The sequence below is a fragment of the Artemia franciscana genome, chromosome 15 (genome assembly GCF_032884065.1).
Source record: "Artemia franciscana chromosome 15, ASM3288406v1, whole genome shotgun sequence".
Lineage (NCBI taxonomy): Eukaryota > Metazoa > Arthropoda > Branchiopoda > Anostraca > Artemiidae > Artemia > Artemia franciscana.
The window spans coordinates 37,148,996-37,163,846 of record NC_088877.1 but is presented as its reverse complement, the minus strand read 5'-3'; the positions used below and the strand labels follow the sequence as shown (position 1 = coordinate 37,163,846).

The 14,851-nt window shown below is 34.7% G+C and overlaps 1 protein-coding gene across 2 annotated transcripts in view; it reads right to left on the bottom strand.

The window, feature by feature from the left end:
• The window catches only part of LOC136036429 (serine/threonine-protein kinase sel-5-like), a 164,929-nt gene that overhangs the window by 41,256 nt on the left and 108,822 nt on the right, over positions 1–14,851 (bottom strand). For both annotated transcript variants that reach the window (XM_065718661.1, XM_065718662.1), the window contains exons 9-10: positions 11,135–11,444; positions 4,519–4,737 (exon numbers count right to left, since the gene is read on the bottom strand). In XM_065718661.1, the coding sequence (XP_065574733.1) occupies positions 4,519–4,737; positions 11,135–11,444 (529 nt within the window). The remainder of the gene's footprint in view (positions 1–4,518; positions 4,738–11,134; positions 11,445–14,851) is intronic.

Genomic DNA, 14,851 nt, shown 5'->3' with positions numbered 1-14,851 from the left:
AAATTTCATATTTAGAAGGACCTCGTAACTCAGATCTCTTATTTTAAATCTCGACTGGATACAGTGTCATTGGGGGGAGGGGGGGGGGCGAAAATCTTGGAAAACGCTTAGAGTGGAGAGATCGGGATGAAACTTGATGGGAAGAATAAGCACAAGTTATAGATAAAAAATTTACATAATTGGAACGGATCAGTTCTCTTTGGGGGAGCTGGGGGTTGTTAATTTGAAAAAATTAGAAAAATTGAGGTATGTGTAACTTAAGAACGGGTGACCTAATCTTAATGAAATTTGATATTTAGAAGGAACTCATGTCTCAGAGCTCTTATTTCAAAACCCGACCAGACCTGTTGACATTGGGGAGGGTTGGAGGGGGAAACCGGAAATCTTGGGAAACGCATATAAATGTCGTACATACGTCATTGACATAACGGGACTGGATCCGCTCTCTTTGGAGGAGTTAGGGAGTGGGGTTCAGTGCTTTGGCGAGTTTGGTGCCTCTGGACGTGCTATGACGATGAAATTTGGTAGGCGTATCAGGGAGCTGCACAAATTCACCTTACAAATTCGTTTTCCCCGATTCGACCATCTGAAGGGCTGAAGGGAGAGGAAAAATTAGAAAAAATTGAGGTCTATTTAACTTACGAGTTTGTGATCGGATCTTAATGAATTTTGATATTTAGAAGGACCTCGTGACTCGGAGCTCTTGTTTTAAATCCCGAACGACATTAAGCCTCTGATTTTCTTTTTAAAGCAATCTATTGATTCTTAGAATTTTGCTAGAGCTCATACCATATTAGCTCTTGGCTCTTGGCTTTTCTGACCTCGTCACAAGTGCCATATGAGCTCTTAGCTCTTGTTTTTTTGTTTTTGTTTTTTTTTTAACATGAGAATAGTCCACCCATTTCGCTAGTTTGAAAGTCCTTCTCCAGTAAAAAAGGAAAATCTAAAACATTTACAGATCCGACAAATATCCGATTTTAATAAAAATCCGACAAAATTCTGACATTTGACATTTTTTTTTGTCTGACAAAAGGACCAAAAATCCGACAATGTCAGAAAAATCCGACATAGTGGAAGTACTGATTACAAATCATTCCCGCAAACAACATTGAAAAGATTCCAACCGATCTTCTGACTGTAAGGTCCCTTGAGATCCCTTTATGAGGTCCCTTATAAAGAGGCACAATATTTAGCTAAAATTTAAGAATGAAAATACATATGTAAGCTTTATCATTATACAAAGGAATAGATCAAATAGCCGTGCTTAAAACAAAAGGGTGTAATTCACGGTTTTATTTTAATATTTTTCTAAGTTGTCGACTTCGCACGATTCTAATAGTGTTGTGCTGCAATTAGATGAAAGGTTGAAGAATTTTTCAACTGATTACAGGATTTCTGAGGATATGTTACGTAGAACAATCAAAATGTTAAAGGCGCAGTCGACTAAGGATCATGATGGCATATTTGCTAATCACCTTAAACTTGCTCCTTCTTCTTTTCTTATTGCTCTACTGGCATTTTTCAACCTTACTTATTACTAGTTTAGTACCATCGTCATTCTATATTGGCATAGCTACGCCTATTCCTAAGAGCGGGAAAAAAGACTTATCATCTTGTCGTTCCTGGAGGCCAATTACTAGGGGTTCTATGATTTGGAAAGTGTTTGAGTTGTGTTTGAAGGATCTTCTTGAAATTCTTGACGCTGGTTCTAATCAAGTTGGTTTCAAAAGAGGTTTGGGATGTGACCACGCCCATGCATCTTTCAGCAAAGTTATTGAAGAAGCGGGAATCTCTGGTCAACCGCAATACGCCCTCTTGATTGATATCAAAGGGGCCTTTGATAACATTTCTCATGTATCTGTACTGCTCGCTTTAATCCATGCTGGATTCCTGGCTGTCATTCGAGTCTTTCACTCTTGGTATTCTGGATTAAAGATCCGTATTTGTCCGAGTTCGTCTTCATCTCAGTCCAAATTAATTCAAGTGGGTAGAGGAATTAGACAAGGAGAAATTATTTCTCCTTATATATTCAATTCATGTTTAGCTACTGCCCTTAATTCTCTTTCCTGCTCTTTTGTTTCATTATCTCGAAATCTGTCTTACATTGCATATGCTGATGACATTATCCTTCGAAGCCGGTCCAAGTATAGTCTTGGTTCTAATTTTAATATTTTAATTAATTGTTTAAAAGGTTTGGGCCTTTCTATCAGTTTTGAAAATTTTTTATGTAAATTGTTTAGAGGATAATGTCAGGACGACTCTCGATTGCGGCAATGGTGTTATTTTTCAGTCGTCGCCAATAGTCACTTATTTGGGATTACCTTATGCTGCTTCGAAAAGAGATTTTAAACCACTCCTGGTTCAGCAGGTTCAGACGAAACTACGCAAGGCATTTGGTCTTTTTATTCGTTTTCGGGGTCTTTACCGCCGGGACGTCCTTGGTCGTATGTATAGCGCTGTTGCTCTGCCTCACGTATTGTTCCCGTCCCTCCTCTTCTGTAATTTCAGACCTTCTGATCTTTCGCCCATTAAAATTTCTTATTTTAAATTTTGTAAATTTTTACTTGGTTTCCCCCTTTCTTAGTAACACTGAGATTGTTTTAAAGCTTAAAGTGAAGGATCCTGTAGTCTGCATAAAGAAAAAATATAAAGCATTTGAAGATAAGGCGAAAATTAACCTTTTAGGCCACAATTTATTTCCGTTTTGTAGGAACAGTTCTGGCTCTTGATGATTTATAGGCTAAATTATTTAGCAAGTGTTTTTGTATCTTATTTTCTTCTCTTTTTACGTATTTGATCAATATTTGATAGGTTTTGATTGTAAGAGTTATCATTTTTCTTTTCTTTATATTATATTGTAGTGTACTCCTCATTTTTTGAGGGAAATATAGAAAATAAATAAATAATTAAATTACTGAAGCCAAATAGGAAGGTTATTTCTCAATAGAGGGTTCATGTATAAAAAAAAAAAAAAAAAAAAAAAAAAAAAAAAAAAAAAAAAGAAAGACTGAAGCCATTTAAGTGTTTATAGCCTTACCAACTTGCGATTTGCCTCCTTTTTAGCTCTTTTGACAAGCCCGCCTCTCTTCGTGAAATAAATGCCTTTGAGGGTGCTTGCTAATAGGATACCAAATATAAAAGCAAAGCTTAAATTCGGGTAATTTACGTTGAACACATAAAAGTTAGTCATTTTCAAAAAAATATAAGAATTATTAAATAGAAAATGGCTTTTAGTGCCAAGGACAAAAAAAAAAAAAAAAAAAATCAGTTCTTATTTTGGTTCTATTCACAGCTGAAAACTAAGATTTTCTTAGATTTTTTTAATTTTTGTTTTAAAATCATGAATATTAGGAAAGTGTCAAATTTTGTCAATGTTGCCACGTTGAACCATAAAACAAATAACAAAATTAATTACTTAGATTTGGCAGCACTATTTTCCTTTAAAACTCAAATATTAACAAACTGTTGATTCCCAAGGACAACTGGGCCTTCAAATGAAAGCTACACTTTCTTCCAATTAACAATGAAAGCTGTTTAGCATCTTATGTTTTAGCTTATTTAGCTTCTTTTTTTTCGCTGATTTTTCCCCATTTTTCCATTTTAATTTGGCGCCTGGTACTACCAAAAACTGCAGAACTGCATATAGATAAATTTTCCCTAAAAATTGAACTTCTGATTTTCCAAATTATTTAAGATATAATTTATCTATTATCAGTAATAAATTTATACAATTTACTTATGGTTTAAATAAAATAATTATTTAATCATATAAGACATAAATGGTTGGGTAAGCTTCCACTTGACGATTTCAAACAATTAGATTTAATTTTCACTGTCCTTAGTACTTTAAGCTGTCCTATTAAACTGACATTGAATTTCTGAGAACAAAATACATGGTAAAATTTCAATAGCAGTTAATGTAAAAACAACACATCGGGGATTTTGTGCATTATCCAATCATAGAGAAAGATCGATTAGCTTCTTAGAACTTAGCATTTTACAAAGCTAAAAGTCATGAAAACTAAAAAGAAAAGAATCTAGATTTATGCAGATTATAGAAAAAATTATAATTTGGCAAAAGGAAAGTATTTAAATTGCCGTATAAAAAAAATTGTTTCCAACGATGTCACATCAATTTGATTAATATGATGATATGTAGGGTTCTCGGTAGTTTAAGAAGCTTAATACTTTTATTGGATCAATGTCGAAAAACTTTTTTCACTGCTAGGTCCAATCTTATTACTTCATATGTTGTCAAATAATAAGAATGTAAACTTTTCCTTTTCTTTTAGAACCACTGTTTAAGGTTTCGATTAAAGGTATAATTTACATGCATGAACTAATTGTTCAAGAGCTATCCCATTACTTGGTGTCGAATCGCTATACATTCTGTCGTGTGCTTATTCTGGTTTTCCTCTGCTTAATTTAAAGAATTTCTTAAAACTGGCAAAAGTCACTAAATGTCAGCAGTAAAAAGTACAGTTAGATTTGTGTACATTACTCTAATTAGATATTTACCTTCTTTAGAGACTAATTCGTTGGAATGCTTCAAAACAGGAACAGAGACAGACTGGTGAGGAAGAACAGGAACTTTAAAATGAACATCCGGGGCATGAATGGGGTTAAAAGAATCTTCAAATCCAAAATCTCTGTGCCGCATGGCATGCTGTTCCCGGTCAGAGGCCTCAATAAAAGGATCAACCCCAGTAGGTTGAAAAAATCCAGATTGCGGCTCTTCTAAAAAAAAAACTGTAAAGTTAAACAAAATATTATTTCTAAGGTGTTGGTAATCCAAAGAGGATGATGGGCCGACTTTTCGTGAGTTGATGAAGAACTACTGTAAATATATATATAATATATATAAAGACATCAGGAATCAATGCAATCGGATCTATATCTTAGCTTAAGTAATTAAAAAACAACTTTCCGAGAAAGAGGTTTTTTTAAAGAAAAGTGAAGAACCATTTAAAACTTTGCTTATGTTTTTCAAAACATCGATGACAAATAAAAAGAAAATCACTAAGTGATCAAAATTATTATTAATATTACCAGCTCCTCCCCTACTAATTTTTAACTTTCCAAGTCTGTTGTGTCATTTGTGCTTATTGAAAATTACTTGTATTTTTTCAGTGTGTCTCGATTTTTAAACACATCAAAAAAAATTTTGATGTCAAAATTTTTGAATTTTTTCAGTGTGTCTCGATTTTTAAACACATCAAAAAAAATTTTGATGTCAAAATTTTTGAATTTTTTCAGTGTGTCTCGATTTTTAAACACATCAAAAATAATTTTGATGTCAAAATTTTTGAATTTTTTCAGTGTGTCTCGATTTTTAAACACATCACAGACAAAATAAAATATCCACAATAGTCAAGGTGACACGAGAGAATTGATAAAAATGAACTGAATGTTTAATAGATAATGATATTAATTCCTAGGAATCTCACCAATTCAAATTTTAAGATTTTATTTAACAGTAATTTGAAATTCAGTGTTGTAATTACAAAATTCAGTTTAAAATATATCTTGTTTCCTGTAAAGCCAGACGTAAATTTTGGTTGTTAAAGTTCTAGTTGAGCATTCATTTAAATGTTTGATTTCATTAATATGTTTTATCTGGGATACTCAAGTCATTTGCTCTTCTCCTAAAGCTTTTACTTTATTCCATAGATCGAAATAACGCCTAGGATAAGGCAAAACACTGCTTAACTCTTGATTCCACACTGAACCAACTACTAACCTTGCTTCCTACCTTAACCGCAGCTACATAAACGAAAATATAACAGTTCAAAATATGGATGAAACCTTTTAATTGACAGTGAAACAAATGTAGTCTTTTAACTGGATATTTCGAACGCATATACAGTGTCCATCATCAGCAGCAAGACTAAAAGACACTAATAAAAACAAACAAAATTTATACCCAATAAACTAATAACATATAGTTTATTGATCTTTTTTTTCTAATGCAACAGCGGAAGCAAATCTCCTTGACCTTTTCGGTTCCGGTTCATTCGATTTATCTGAAATATCAGGTGGACAGAGGTCAAATCTCTTATGTGAAATGAGATTTACTTTATTTGACCTTGGTAAAATATTATAAATTGAATTCAATCCAAATTCACCTGTATCTCTGTTTATGGAATCATGTTTCTTGAATAAGTTTTTTTTAATTTCGATTGTTTCCCTGAAAATTTGCTTTAAACCTTGGTCCTAGAAATCAAAGTGAAATTCTCAAACAAAATAAAATCATTTGGATAATTAAAAATATGTTCCAATAGAGCCGACGTGAAATCTTCAGGTTTAGAATTTTGCTTTAAGGACGATGAAATAGAATTATGATGTTGTAGCAATCTAATTTTCAAATTCTAGTTAGTATGTCCCACATAAGAGCTTCCACAAGTACATGGCATTTTATAAACCCCACTTTGTTGGTCAACGGAAGTTCGATCCTTTCCAGAAGTTAAAAAGCTAGCCAAAGTATTACTACCTCTTAAAGCTACCTTTAAACCATTATTTTGTCAAATTCTTATAATTTTTTCACTCAGCCCTGGAACATATGGTAAAGAACAAAAAACATATCTCTTCTCTGTTATTTCTACGATATCGTTAGAAAATTCTAGAAATTTTTCCTTCTTTTCTAAAAAGTCTGGTCAATTAACCAAACTGGATAATGGTTACTTATAAAAATACATTTCATTTCAAATAATCTCATTTCACATAAGAGATTTGACCTCTATCCACCTGATATTTCAGATAAATCGAATGAACCGGAACCAAAAAGGTCAAGGAGATTTGCTTCCGCTGTTGCATTAGAAAAAAAAAATAAGATCAATAAACTATATGTTATTAGTTTATTGGGTATAAATTTTGTTGCTTTTATTGATTTCTATTAGTTTTACTGCTGATGATGGACACTGTATATGTGTTCGAAATATCCAGTTAAAAAAGAGCTCATATGACACTGGTGACGAGACTGGAAGAGCCAAGAGCTCATATAGTATGAGCTCTGGCAAAATTCTAAGAATCAATAGGTTGCTTTAATAGGAAAATCAGAAGCTTAAGGCCGGTCGGGATTTAAAATAAGAGCTCTAAGTCACGAGGTCCTTCTAAATATCAAAATTCATTAAGATCCGGTCACTCACTCGTAAGCTAAAAATAACTCAATTTTTCCAATTTATCCTCTCCCTTCAGTCCCCCAGATGGTCGAATCGGGGAAAACGACTTTATCAAGTCAATTTGTGCAGCTCCCTGACACGCCTACCAATTTTCATCGTCCTAGCATGCTCAGAAGCACCAAACTCACCAAAACACAGAGCCCCACCCCCTAAATCCCCCAAAGAGAGCGGATCCAGTCTGGTTACGTCAATCACGTATCTATGACATTTATAGGCGTTTTCCAAGATTTCTGGTTTCCCCCTCCAACTCCCTCAATTGTGAACAGATCTGTTCGGGATTTGAAATAAGAGCTCTGAGACATGAGTTCCTTCTAAATATCAAATTTCATTAAGATCCGGTCATCCATTCTGAAGTTAAAATACCTCGATTTTTCTAATTTTTCCAAATTCACAACCCCCAGCTCCCCTAAAGAGAACGGATCCGTTCCAATTATGTCAATCACATATCTATAACTTGTGCTTATTCTTCCCAACAAGTTTCATCCCGATCTCTCCACTCTAAGCGTTTTCCATGATTTCCGTTTTCCCACTCCAGATCCCCCAATATCACCAGATCTGGTCGGGATTTAAAATAAGAGTTCTAAAGCACAAGATCCTTCTAAAGATCAAATTTCATTAAGATCTGATCACCCGTTCGTAAGTTACAAATGCCTAATTTTTCCGAATTACTCCGCCCGCCCCTCCAACTCCACCAAAGAGAGTGGATCCGGTCCGGGTATTTCCGGCTCCTATCTTGGACTTGTGCTTATTCTTCCCACCAAGTTTCATCCTGCTCTCTCCGCTTCAAGCGTTTTTCAAGATTTCCAGTCCCCCCCCCCCCAATGACACTAGATCCAGTCGGGATTTAAAATAAGAGATCTGAGTCACGAGGTACTTCTAAATATAAAATTTCATTAAGATCCGATCATTCTTTGGTAAGTTAAAAATACCTTATTTTTCTAATTTTTTGAATTACCCCCCCCCCCAACTCTACCAAAGAGAGCGGATTCGTTCCGGTTATGTCAATCACGTATAAGGACTTTTGCTTATTTTTCCCACCAAGTTTCATCCCAATCCCTCCACTCTAAGCGTTTTCCAAGATTTTAGGTCCCCCCCAATGTCACCTGATCCGGTCGGGATTCAAAATAAGAGCTCTGAGACATGATATCCTTCCAAATATCAAATTTCATTAAACACCCTAACACTCCTTCGCAAGTTAAAATACCTCACTTTTTCTAATTTTTCAGAATTAACCCTCTACCCCTAACTCTTCCAAAGAGAGCGGATCCGTTCCGGTTATGAAAATCACGTATCTAGGACTTGTGATTATTTTCCCCACCAAGTTTCATCCCGGTCCCTCCACTCTAAGCGTTTTCCAAGATTTTAGCCCCCCCCCCAACTCCCCGCAATGTCACCGGATCCGTTCGGGATTTAAAATAAGAGCTCTGAGACACGATATCCTTCCAAACATCAAATTTCATTAAGATCCGATCACCCGTTCGTAAGTTAAAAATACCTCATTTTTCTAATTTTTCCGATTTAACCACCACCCCCCCCCCCCCCCCCCAAGATGATCGAATAGGGGAAAGGACAATTTCTAATTTAATCTGATCTGGTTCCTGATATGTCTGACAAATTTCATCGTCCTAGCTTCCCTGGAAGTTCCTAAAGTAGCAAAACCGGGACAGACAGACCGACAGAATTTCCGATCGCTATATGCCACTTGGTTAATACCAAGTGCCATAAAAATTTTATATTTGTTTCACTGTCAATTAAAAGGATTCATCCCTATTTTGAACTGTTATATTTTCGTCATGGAAAGCCAGTGTAGTCTTCGAAGTTGTCTACGCAGCTACATAATTCTTCCTTATATTGAATCATGGTTGAATCAGAGAAACTGGTTATGGAATTGATTCAAATGCCTCGTCAAATGCAAAATTTGTTCGATGCCCTCTCTCCCCTTCCCTAAAACCATTCTGTTCTTCTCTCGAAACATAATTCACATCATCGTTTATTCAAATAACCATTGTCATGCTAAGTAATTTGCTTCCAACGCCCCTATAATTACCACCAGACTCTCTGATGGGTTGCTTCATTTTTATGAACAGCTTCCATCCAAAACACTTGGGTAACATTCACTATTCATTCATCCTGATTATATTTATTTCAGAAATTTCGTTAAAAAAATCTACAGTCGCACAAACAAGGGCTTCTAAGGCATCCCCTCCCCCATAAAATAGTTTTAATTTTATTATCTACTCCGATACTTGTCGGTATTGAAAACACACCCATGAAGTGAAGTTAGGTTAATCCTAATGAAAAATAGCAAAACATGATGATAAAATAATATTTTTAAAACAAAACGATGGATATCTGACGTAACCTAACCCCACTGCCACCCCTGATGTGCCAACGTATACCCCAAATTACACAAGTCCAGTGCAACCATTAGACATGATACAAGTAGAACAGTACTTATTTACTAGATAACCAACATTTTACGTGTTCACTCTTAGCTTTCACTCAATTGTCTGTTAAAGTTATTACCTGGCTGCCTCGACTATCAGATGCATGTCTGATATGCAAGGCCTTATCCGCGCCAAAGGTTAGGGGTCTCCCCCCCACAAAATAATTGTCCGACTAAATAAAACGCAACAAAATGCATAAAAACAAGCTTTTGATGCGTTTCTAAAAATTTTCTTGTAAAATCCTCCTCCCCCACTCCAAAAAAATACCCTCCCCGAAAAAAATTCCAGAATTGCCCCTTTAATATGTATCCTTTTTTTCCGTATGTTGCTGAAACTTTCTTAGCTCAAAGGTAATATACATCATGTTAATCTTCTCATATTGACTTCTGTATTCTGCATATTCAATTTTTTAATTTATTCTTCATATACTACATGAACATTAAAAATGGACATTAAAAACGGAAAGCCAATACTTCTTTATAAGGTACCTTATTAAACCTATACTTTTTTTGCCACTTCAATTAACTCCATGATTTGCGAAATTTCAGGAATTTCTAACTATCATATATGGTTCATTTGCGACACCATTATCTATAGGTGCTAGTTTAACTATTATGTTTTCAACCTTGTACATATGTAGGTACTTAATCGGAGAAGGAGGAGGCAAATTCAACAAAAAAGAAGAACCTATGAGAAAAATGGATATAATAAGGGTAAATCACGATAATCATATGGCTTCAACAGGAACCACGCTTCCAGCCCTCTCTGCCTGATCTTTGCAGTCATTTTATCGTCAATTGTAAGATAATTAAATTAAGAAGTTAATAACATAAGTTTTAAACTTAAGTTAATTAATCAAGCCGAACGAAAAGCAGGTCGTCCCAAAATGGAGCGTGTCTATGCAATAAGAATGTTTAAGAAAAATGGGAACTTCTTGGGAGGGCGTAAAGATGGAGGCTTTAAATAGATGGGGATGGAGGAGGAGCGTAAGTAGCTGTGTTGGCCTTAGGCGGTTTGGTGCTGTAGTGAGTTGTCAATAGTAGCAGTAGTAGAAATTAACTTAAGACCAATCTGCAACAGAATCATCCACTGACCCACTAAAGTCTGCAAACTTCGGTATTGTTTGAAACAGTCAACCGTCTGCCACACTCTGGAAGAGCATCATCCTCTAATATCTGCAAACTACAGAGTCTATACTTTTTTTTCGCCACTCTGCTATGCTCCTTGATATGCTAAAGTTCATGAGTTTTTAAATATAATATATCGTTTACTTGAAGGGTCCATTATCTTTCGGGTTAGATGGACTATTATGTTTGCAACCATGTAGGAGTGTATGCACTTATTCCGGGGTTGAGACACGAATTCATCAAAATAGGAAAAGCCCAGCTAAATAAATGAAAATTAATAGGAAATTAAAAACTCATATGATTTCAAGAGGAGTAGAGCTCCCTGCCTGATTTTTACAGTCATTTTATATTTAATTTTATGATAAATAAACTGAAGACCAACCTGCAACAGTCTCATCAACCGATCCACCAAAATCTGCAAACTGCGGTATTGTTTCCTCAGCATTCCCTCCGCCAAAAGGGTCGTTGGTACCAGATGGAAAAAGCTCCCGCACAGAATCAGAAGCTGTCAATGGCTGTCCTGCAAGCTGAGGCTTTGGTCTCTGTCTAGGTGTCACTGTGGTTGTGGACTCAGCAGTGATCTTTTGAGGCCGCATGGCAAATGAATGAGCAGTCAACTGAGGTGATTTCTGTTCTTTTTTAATATCTAACGGTAAATTGACTAGCTGATCTGGTTCCATAGTTAAAGCATTCTAGAAAGGAATAGTAAATAAATTTTAAGAGTACATAACTCATTCTTAACAGAGAGTGCAACAGCATTAATATATTAATGACGTAAGACACGAGAAGACCCTGCTTTGTATTAAGCCTTCTTACCTATTGATCAGTGGAACTGGAGGAATGACGTCCATCCTGACGTCAAGAGAGACGTCTGCATAGAGAAAAAGCTAGTTAAGCAACATTTTTTAAACACTTACATAAATGCTGACGTCCAGAATGATTTCTTCATGGAGGAAAAGTAGTCATTTTTTAAAAAAACCTTTATATAAATGAAATAGTTCTCTATCTGAAAGTTTTTCAAAACTAAGTTTGATAAAAAAAATTAAAAATAAAAATATAAAAGAAAGAGAACCCGTGGAGTGATAACAGGTTTTGCAATAGAAAGTGTGTCAGCCTTGAATTACCTGATGCTAAAAACTAGAGAACATTTCTTTTCCATTTACTTAATGCCCCTGTTTTGGCTGCTTTCGAAAAAATCCCTAAGGATGTTTTTCATCCTAGTCTAATGTTTTATTGGTTACTTGATAAACCATTCTTGAGTTTTAATTTTTGTGTACCTGGGTATTAAAACCATTCTGCTTTTGATATTCGTGTACCTGGGTATCAATATCTAAGTCACCTAATTAGCTTCTTTATGATGTACAAGCTAAGTGGACTTGGGCCATATAATATGTGTCGGGATCCTCGTAGCTTTTTTGCAAAACCTATAGCCCAGTTATTTGAGGGGCAATGCGGGCTTAATGGTGTAACATCCCTTAATGAGATTCTGGGAGTCATTTTTCTTGCTTACTTTTGTGCCACATCACAAACTGTAAAATACACATTATTGTGATCGTTTTTTTCTCAATATTAAGCGGGGGAAGATGAGGTGAATATTGAAAAGATTAACAACGATAAAGAATGGTTTACGTACGTATTACTATCTCATTTTACACCTTGGATTAGGAATTATTGGTCAGAACCATATCAACGACCCTATCTCTATAATGACCCTTATCTTCCAACAATGCGTGAACAAGAACGTTTAATATCTCGTCACAGTGATATTTTTGAAATTTTTCCAAACAATTGTAGTTGAAAATGTTGAGTATATTTTTCACTATGTTGAACACCAGAATTTATATCTAGAGCTAGGAATTTTCTGTTAGCGTCATATTAACCCAGTTTTTTTCTGTCTGACTTTAACTTCCAGCAATGCATAAACAGCAATCTTTAGTATCTCGTCTCAAAGTAGTATTCTTGAAATTCCCCAAATAAAATGTAGTTGAATACATAATTTTCACTGCGACACAAATCTTTTCAAAAAATTGTCATTATTCTCAAGCTGTTTTCACTATTCGTCGTAGACTCAAAACGTCACGCATTTTTTCCTATTTTATTTCTTTCGTCTTTCCCAACCATGACTGTCATTATTCTCATTATTGTCATTATTATATTAAATTATATATTATATTATATTACATTATTACATTATTATATTATTATATTGTCATATGTCATATTATATTGTCATTATTCTCATTATTCTCAAGCTATTTTTACTATTCGTCGTAGACTCAAAACGTCGCGCAACTTTTCCTATTTTATTTCTTTCATCTCTCCTAACTGTGGCTGTAAGCTGTAACTTGGGGCTCCCACAACCACACAGGGGTAGCATCAAAGAGTATGGGTAGCATACATAAGTTACCCATACTCTTTAGGTAGCACCATAAAATAAAGAATACTGTCGGTTGGGTAGACTATAAGTCCAACCAACTCAACTATGATTAGTTTCCTCCAACAGTTCAAGTTGAAAATGGCCTCCTCTTTTAAATCTTTCAGCCTCATATCCTCTTTCAACCTAACATCTTCCTCTTTCAATTGTGCTTAACATATCTGTAACAAACTTAATCGATCTTAATTTCATCGATTTTAAAATTTAAGTTTATACTTTATAAAAAATCAAAATTTATAATTGATAAAAAATTTAATAGCATTTTCATAAATATTATATTTAATTATTTATACTGTGTTTTCATAAAAATAATTTAACGAAAATAAATTCAATTAATTACACTTTTAATAATAAAACTACAAATACTTATGTTTAATTTATCAAATTCAATATTTAATAAAAATTAAAAATGATCAACAAAAAATAAACTTTCAAAAATATAATCAATCAGTTTTGATCTTTCTTCACTATTAGCCCTATATAAAAATACAGCTATTCCAATATCATTTCTCATTCCTTTCATTTAAACTGAAAACTCCGTATTAGTAATTAACAAATAACTGTCGACTTGGAAAAAATATAGTTTAATCATCTTTCCAAGCTACAGCTTCCCATTTGATTCTGGGACCTCCAGCTGGAGCTTTCAATTACTGATGCGTCATCAATGGATCCCTTTTAGGAACATATGCCTACGGCTTCTTCAAAAGGGTTTTCTACCGCAGCACAGTTTATCCAGTTGACAAACACTAGCAACTGATTTCGCTCCAACCAACCACCTGGTACCAATGTTGATGTGGTATCAACGGGTACATTCTAGTAATATATAAACACGCATCCGTGATCTTTCTTCTGGCAAAAAATGCGAAATTCCACATTTTTATAGATCGGAGCTTGAAACTTCTACAATAGGGTTCTGTGATACGCTGAATCTGATGGTTTGATTTTTGTTAAGATTCTACGACTTTTAGGAGGTGTTTTCCCCTATTTTCTAAAATAGGGCAAATTTTCTCAGGTTCGTAACTTTTGGGTATGACTAAACTTGATGAAATTTATATGTTTAAAATCAGCATTAAAATCCGATTCTTTTGATGTAACTATTGGTATCAAAATTCCGTTTTTTAGAGTTTCGGTTACTATTGAGCTAGGTCGCTCCTTACTACAGTTCGTTACCACGAACTGTTTATTCCAAGCACCTTCTTTTGAAGAGTTTTCTATATCACGTTACCGTTTGTCAGGATGACAGCACCAACAGAACCTGATATAAACCTAATTTTTTCCAGGTACTAATCGATGTAGCACGATGTGCCTTCCAAAAATCTATTTACATTTTTCTGAAATTTTGTGAAAATTTCGTATTTTCACATTCTCAAGATTTTTCTAACCTCGTGGCATCCTGGCAAGACAAACACTTTATCACTGAGCTAACTCCAGTTACCTGCAGGAAAAGACGTCTAGGATTACGTACTTAACGAACGACTTTGATCACAGCTTCAAATACATTCAGAACAGTTCCCTTTAAGGGTTTACTATTTAAATTCAACTATTGTTTCCTTCAGATTTCAGTACAACAAGTTGTTATAAACATTAAGAACCAAAAGTGAACAAAGGACCAGCAAAGGACCAAACAAAGAATAAAGGAGCTAACAAAGGACCAGCAGCGTATCA